This window comes from Melitaea cinxia, chromosome 1 (genome assembly GCF_905220565.1).
Source record: "Melitaea cinxia chromosome 1, ilMelCinx1.1, whole genome shotgun sequence".
NCBI lineage: Eukaryota > Metazoa > Arthropoda > Insecta > Lepidoptera > Nymphalidae > Melitaea > Melitaea cinxia.
In genome coordinates this window covers 807,876-815,551 of record NC_059394.1, presented here as the reverse complement: position 1 = coordinate 815,551, position 7,676 = coordinate 807,876, and the positions used below count along the sequence as shown (strand labels likewise).

Here is a 7,676-nt window from a genome sequence, read left to right as displayed (position 1 = left end):
TGCTTGAAAGCAGTATTATTTAACTGTGATATTCTGTGAGGTCGAGGTACTTCACCAATCGGGCTGCTCCAGATATTGAGCAGTATATTTCCTGTTGTGCCCTATCTCAGTTAAAATTATTGTTATATAATTAATATTTTGCGAGATTATATTTCGTTTCTATCGCTTTTTTAGAATTGAATTTGTTTTGTTAACATGTTTGTTATGTTTTAAATCATTTTGTTTGTTATTGTTTGATAATTAATATTCGTTATTATTTAATTTGTTTTGTAAAAGTGTTTGTTATGTTTTAAATCATGGTGTTTGTTATTGTTTGATAATTACTATTTGATACTATTTAATTTGTTTTGTAAATATGTTTAGGTTAGCGTGGTGGATTAAGCTTTCGGAGCGGTAGCCTTCTCCTACTTGAAGAAAGAGGCCTAGAGTGTGCTCAGAGCTGTGGGACGTATCGCAGTATATTTACGAAAACATAAAATTTGTTTGTAGCTGTTGTGATCGTCATGCCTTCAATAATGTAACTTTAACAACTTTTAATTTGAAAAGAGTACCGAGAGTTTTTTTCCTCCGGCTTTTTTTCCTCTCGGCCTACACTAGGGACATTAGGTTAAATAATTTGTTGTAATATTTATTTTATAAAGCCGATGACATGATAGATAGGTGATGTCTACCGAGACACTAGTGATTAGGGCAAATTAATATGTTTGTAATGTTTAATTGTAACAATTACCTTCATTTTTGTTTAAAATGCATTTTTTTTTTCTCTGGTTAGTATAGTATATACCTAATCGCGAAATAAGTATTTCGTTTTAATTCCTGTTTATGAGATTCATATTCAGCTAAAAGTTTTAAATATACATATATATTTAAAAAAAAGCCTTTTATTTTAAATAAAATTTATAAAATTAAGAACCCTGAACTCAAAAAGTATCGATAATTTTATCGACTAATTTATCGATCTTTTTCCACACTATTATCGATTTCCGGTAGGATAACAGTAACAACACTATGCTTCATTATTACCAATTTAACGAAAAAAATTGAGCTCAACCACAAAGTTGGTACTTAAAGTAAAGCAAAACCTTGAACCCGGAGCTCGATCGTGTCTATGGAGTGACACCTCTTTACTTATATACTCTTTGATTTGATCGAGATCAGAGTGCCTAGTACGAGTTTTATTCACAGAAACATCAGAAGAACGCGTTTACGTGAAGATTATTTTGCATGGGAATTTAAACACTGCAGCCTAGACGATAAAGAATAGTATACGATACAATCGATACAGAGCCATCTAGCGGCAAACGCGAGAACTAGATTGATTAAACAAAACTCGCACTAGGCACTCTGATAACTAATTTTTGAGTAATCTTTGATTACGCGTATTTACTTGACTATTTTTTTGTACCTACGTTGTATTACTTCTCGATGTAATTGAAGTCGGTTTATTTAGTTAGCGAGCAAACAGTTTTTTACAAGTAACTTTCTATGAATTCCAATATTTTTTGCTACAAAACCATTAACTAACTATAGCTCTACCTCAGTGAGAATATGGAGGAAGAGGCCTATGCCCAGTTGTAGGATGTTATAGGCTGAATCAATCAGACTCATAATAAGTAAAATTAGTTTCTAGACAAAACTTGCCTTGTTGGCTTTTTATTGGCCTAAATTTTTTTGAATTCTCTATCATTTATGACGATATTGATTCAAAACCATTTTGTTATAACGATCTTAGAAACGATTTAATTTTAAATGTGTTTGAGCTCTGTGTATTTAGGATAAATACGACATATAATTATATGATTGATACATACATATGCACAGTATATACTTACATGCATACTTGACGACGCGTTGGCGCAACGGTCACGACGCTGGCGGTTGCGGGCTCGATCCCCGCACATGTCAAACATTTGTATTGGTCATACAGATGTTTGCCTTGGTCTGGGTGTTTGTACAGTCTTTGTCGGTCTCTCCACCGTGCCTCGGAGAGCTCGTAAAAGCATCGGTTCTGTCGTTATCATGTACACCTGATAGTGATCGTTACTCATAGTAGGGAATATACTCGTATCTGCCAATCCACATTGGAGCAGCGTGGTCGATAAGGATGATTAAGCTCTCATCCTCTCCTACGTGAGGAAAGAGGCTTATGCCCAGCAGTGAGATATTACAGGCTGAAGCGTTTACACGCATACTTAGGAGTATATTGCAAGCAAAATAAAACCTTTTTAAAAAAATATGTACAATTTATTTCACTTCGACTTTAATAACACTAGTATAAGTAACTTGTCTTTACTTCGTGTACTTTGTTGTGTTGTGTACATTGTCAATGTTCTTTTATAGTGGCTATACTAGTTTATATATTGTTTTTTTTCCAAATGTATGTTCGGGAATAGCTTCGTCATTTATGAACCGATTTGGATAATTCTTTTTTTTGTTGGAAAGGAGATATCTCGTGTGGTACGATGATAAGGGAATCAGGGAGAAATCGAGGGCTTACGTTGTATTACTTGTAGATGTAATTAAAGTCGGTTTTTTTTTCGTTTGCGTGCAAATTATTTAAAATATGACAAGAAATTGTCTAACTCGCTTAGAAAAATCTCGATGAATCCTTCAAACGGACATTTATGTTAAAAAAATAACTAGAACAGCTGTGTTTTGTAATGATAGTTTTAATGCCCGACCGATAGATTCGACTAGCTCGTTGGCGCAGTTTGTGGTGACCCTGCTTTCTGCTCCGAGGGTTGTGGGTTCGATTCCCACCCCGAGTCTGGGTGTAATATAAATATTTGTTTATGTATTTATATATGTATTGATTATAAGTATGTTTATCGAAAAAAAAATGTAGCTATATACCAGTCGGCTGTTATCTATAACACAAGCATTAAGTTGCTTACTTTAGGAACAGACGACCGTGTGTGTATTGTGTAAATATTTATTTATTTATTTAATGTTTTTCTTCTTTCTGTGAAAATAACTCTATACTGGAGCTGTATTATATTTGATTTGAGGACACATTACAGAAGTTCACAGCTAAATAATACTGCTCCCATTAGTGTTGTGTTCCTATGGTGGGTAAACTGACCAGAGCACCTGGGAGATTGGGGCTGAGGTCGGCAACGCACTTGCAATGATTCTGGTGTTGCAGGCGTCTAAATAGGTTACGGTAACCACTTACCATCATGTGGGCTGGACATATGCTTGTTTGACGACCAGATCAGGAAAATAAATACATAATTTATGTTTTATAGTTCTGTGATAACTCATTAAATTATTTTTTGCTATTACGCATACCACAATACATTTTTATTACAGCGAACTAATCTAGATACTTGAAATATGGAACCGCTCGAGAGCCAGAAGCACGTTTTGAATTAAAAACATTCTGTAACGCTACTCGATATCAATTCGCTCTATACAGAGCGATTATCAGAATTAAAAGTGATGCTTGAGAATTTATAAGAATACTGTTGTATAAAACAGATGCTGAATTAGGGTTTTGTTTAACAAAAACAGATAAAAATTGTAAGAAAATTATATAAAAATTTTGGGATCCCTGTTTCAAACACAATAGTTTGCAATAACTTCCCATACAAATCATCTTTTTTTTTGGAACTTTCAGCAGGGATATTCGATATTCCACTTGGCACAGGTATTGACTGGGCATGGCTGCTTCGGCCGCTACCTGTGCCGAGTGCTGGGGCGGGAGCCAACGACGGAGTGTCATCACTGCGACGTCGGCGCCGAGGACACGGCGGAGCACACGCGCGCGGACTGTCCAGCGTGGAGTGAAGAGCGTGCCGCCTTATCGGCAGTTGTTGAGCTGGATCTCTCGCTGTCGGCTTTAATCAGGGCTATGGTCGACAGTGAGGAAAAATGGATAGCAGTTTCCTCCTTCTGCAATTCCATTATGCTGCAGAAGGAAGCGGCAGAACGGGAGCGAGAACAAGATCCAAACTCGCTCCTGATTCGTCGCGGAAGGTGCGGTCGGCGACGCCGGGCCTACTTGGCCAATCTGCCGCCGTAACGCCGGACCAGTGGGCGATAGATCGGGGTATTTATCGTCCTTATTGCACGATCCTGAGGAGGGAGGCGACCTTAGTGTTCGAGGGAGCCTCTCAGGAGTTACGAATCGCGTCGAGCTTGAAAGGCAACCGCTAGCGGTATCGCGGAAGTGCAACTGTGTCCCTGTGATTCCGTCCAGGCGTGTCGAAGGAACACCCCAGAGGTTTTAGTCCGTGCGACTCGGACATACCCTCCAGCTCCCCCGGGCTGTAGGCATCCGTTTGGGATTTCCTCTGGGTAAAAAAAAAGGGATATTCGATATTAAATGATTTCAGGCTAGTATTATAAAGGGGAAACATTATTATTTTTGTATTTTTGAACGTCTTAATTAATAAAAAATTACTGTTTTTTGAATTTTATTAGTGTATCTTAATGTTTCATTAATGTAAAGTAAAACACTTTTTTATCATAAAAATAAAATATATTAATCAGCTCAACACCACTATTATCTCATTACACACACAATTCAGCTCAACTTGTCGACAACACTGCTAATTTTATTAAGAACTAGCTCACAACTTTTTTATTTTTCGGAGTGTCTAGTGCTGATGGCCTTGATAGCGTCACAGGTTAGGGTGGCGGTTACTGCGACCCAGCCGTTAAAGAAAATGGGGAGCTCTTTAGGACGGCTCGGGATGTCAGTTCGACCTAAGGGTGTCTCCTAGTGAAATCGCACCTCGGCTTAGGACTAAGAGCGCTGTGTCGGGCTACAAGTCTACAACTTCGGTGTATCCGTTTTCATATTGCATGCCCTCCACTGCGCCATTATGTCAGTCACGAAACTATAATTATTATTTCGTCTTCCGTTACATTCCATAGGCCTCTACTACTGGTGTAAGTAGATACTAAAAATAATAGATGAATGAAATCGGTAAACTAATTTTCAAGTTATAGCGTGACCATGGGAAAAAGGGATTCATTTAATCACCAATAGTAATCAACCAATGTCTTCAGAAAATCTAATGTTTAATTATTTTATATCCATAAAAAAAATTGTTTGTCTGAAAAAACTGTACGAAATTACTAAAATCTGTTACATGTTGGTTTTAGAAGCTTAATTTACTTAATGTATGTTTATTTTAATAAATACCCCGTCTAGAATTGATATTATGATAATAATAATAATTATGGTGACACCTTAATTTAAATTCCAAGCCCGAACTTGAGAGAAAAGGCTGATAATAAAAAATATTTTGTAAAAAAATTTCATCTTTGAGAATCATATTATTATTTATTAATGGCAAGACCATTCCCCTGTAATTATCAAATATATCAATTATACTGTAAACCAACCCTTCGTCGAGGGTAGGGCGTCAGCACGAAGTATTCACATAGTTATATACTTTTTACTATGTCGCTACCATAAATACACCCCTTTCACAGAGCTTATGTCAACACGGTACCGTTCGCATCATAACGACTAGTCAATTTATTATTAATATTTTGTTCAGCAAAAAATATCAAATATAAATAATTTAGACCAGGTAGAAAACTGCCAAAGACTTGAGGAATTCGTGATAGGTACATAAACGGTATACTCTTTAGTAACTTCGAAACATGTTAGGTCTTGTAATTTATAAATAATAATGGTTATTAACAAAGCATAGAATAAAATTATTATCAATAATATACGTACATTTGTTTCATTATTAATTGCTGCTCTATTTATAAGCAACACTACATTCATAGTCAGACGTATTTCTAAAAATGTTGAAAAAGAACACCAACGAAAACAACAATGACAATTCAAATAACTAAAGATAAATAAAAATAACTTATTTTTTTTTAAACAAGTCAAAAAAATCAGGTTCATAATTGACAAGCAAAGGCAAAAATAAATTAGGACATCCAGAAAAAAAAAATTAAAACTTTAACAAGTGTAGTCTTTTACACACATTTATGGTATATTTACTTACTTAATATTGTATTTGTTCACTAATGTATTTTTTTTGTAACTTACTGTAGTCACGTCTAATTTTGCTGTTCTGAGATTAGAATACAACATTGATGGTTGTTTTATGAATAACTGTTGAGTTCTGCTAATCCTTCTCAACAGCAATCTAAGTGCCTAATCGATGGTAGCTTTAAAACAACATTATTATAAGAATATACACTTAATTCCTACGTGGAGAAAGAGGCCTATTCCAAGCTGTGGGATGTTACAGGCTGAATCGTACTTATAAGTAATTAAAAAAAGTTTAAGAAGACGGTTTAATAGTGCTAACGAAGAGTTTTTTTTTTATGTCACTAGGTCGGCAAACAAGCGTACGGCTCACCTGGTGGTAAGCGATTACCGTAGCTTATAGACGCCTGCAACACCAGAAGCATCGCAAGCGCGTTACCGACCCAATCCCCAATCCCCCCAGGAGCTCTGGTCACCTTACTCACCAACAGGAACACAATACTGCTTGAAAACAGTATTATTTTGCTGTGATCTTCTGTAAGGTCGAGGTACTACCCCAGTCGGGCTGCTCCATATTTTGAGTAGGAAATTCCTGCTGTGCCCTACCTCAGTTAATTATAAAATTATATAAAATTAGTAGCGTTATTTAATAAAAACCTTTTTAATTTTAGTGCGTTTAAAATCTCATTACAATTATATATATTAGTAACACAGTATTTGATAAGAGGGTTAATTCAGTTTTCAGCTGACCGTACCTTCCTTTCGAAGTCTCAGTAGTTCAGTACCCAACGCAACGCCGCCAAGTGCGTACTGTACTACGCGATCGCCTTAAAATTTTCGTCAAATAAAATTCATCGAATGTTGAATTAAATAAATTTTATTTAAAGTTATAATATTTAATTTGAAGTAGTAGAGATCGGTTTGTGAGTGTTTTACGGTTTGTTTCGGAATTTTTTTGTATTAATTTGATTTGGTTAAAGTTATGCGTTACATAAATTTCGAATATAAACCTGTCAGTTTCAGAATGTTACTATACGTTTACTATGATCAGAAGAATTTGAAAAAATATTTCGTAAAATTAATTTAGTACACGTGCTTTTTGTTAATGTATTAATTCTAGCGACCTCTGTCCTTCCATATTTTTTTACACGATAAGTAATCAGCAACATATTATAACTAAAACCTTCTCCAAAACACGCTGCATCTATGGAAGAAGTATTATTCCGATCGGTTCAGTAGTTTTCACATTATAACCGAACAAAAAAAAAAACGGTTTACCATTTATTACACAGTGTATAGTAATACTTTATTAGTATAGATTAACTTGGCAGTTACAGGCGATTGTTCTTGTATGTATATACTCGTACTTTGTCATTGTGAAATAATAATGAGCTTCTAAAATTTAAGATAAGATCGCTCTCGGAATATCGGATGGAGGCAGACATTTTGCTATAACTTTGTTTCCCGTGTTTCTATATAGCGCTTGTGTCAATGAGTGCTATGATTTTTCGCGTAAATAATTATTATAATTTTTGAAAAAAAAAAAATTACAATTGTTTAAATTATATTAAAAAATAATAATAAACGGATCACTACATACGTATCTTTATCTTATAGTAAGTGTATCTTAAAAAAATCATTTAATTAAAAATGTAAATGTGTGTGTTTGTATCTATACAGCAGTGTTAAGTAAATGAAATTAATTATCATT

General features: G+C 35.0%; 1 protein-coding gene across 1 annotated transcript; it reads left to right on the top strand.

Annotated features, from left to right (window-relative positions):
- The first annotated feature begins 3,336 nt into the window (after positions 1 to 3,336).
- On the top strand, positions 3,337 to 4,024 carry LOC123662362. Its single transcript, XM_045597492.1, has 2 exons — positions 3,337 to 3,363; positions 3,650 to 4,024. Exons 1-2 carry the CDS (start codon positions 3,337 to 3,339, stop codon positions 4,022 to 4,024), a joined length of 402 nt encoding a protein of 133 aa, XP_045453448.1.
- The last annotated feature ends 3,652 nt before the right edge of the window (positions 4,025 to 7,676 follow it).

Bases quoted from the DNA above. Each gene is read 5' to 3' on its own strand.
- LOC123662362 (XM_045597492.1), top strand. From the start codon at position 3,337: ATGGAACCGCTCGAGAGCCAGAAGCAC. The intron at 3,364-3,649 runs GTTTTGAATTAA...CACTTGGCACAG, and splicing joins CGCTCGAGAGCCAGAAGCAC to GTATTGACTGGGCATGGCTG.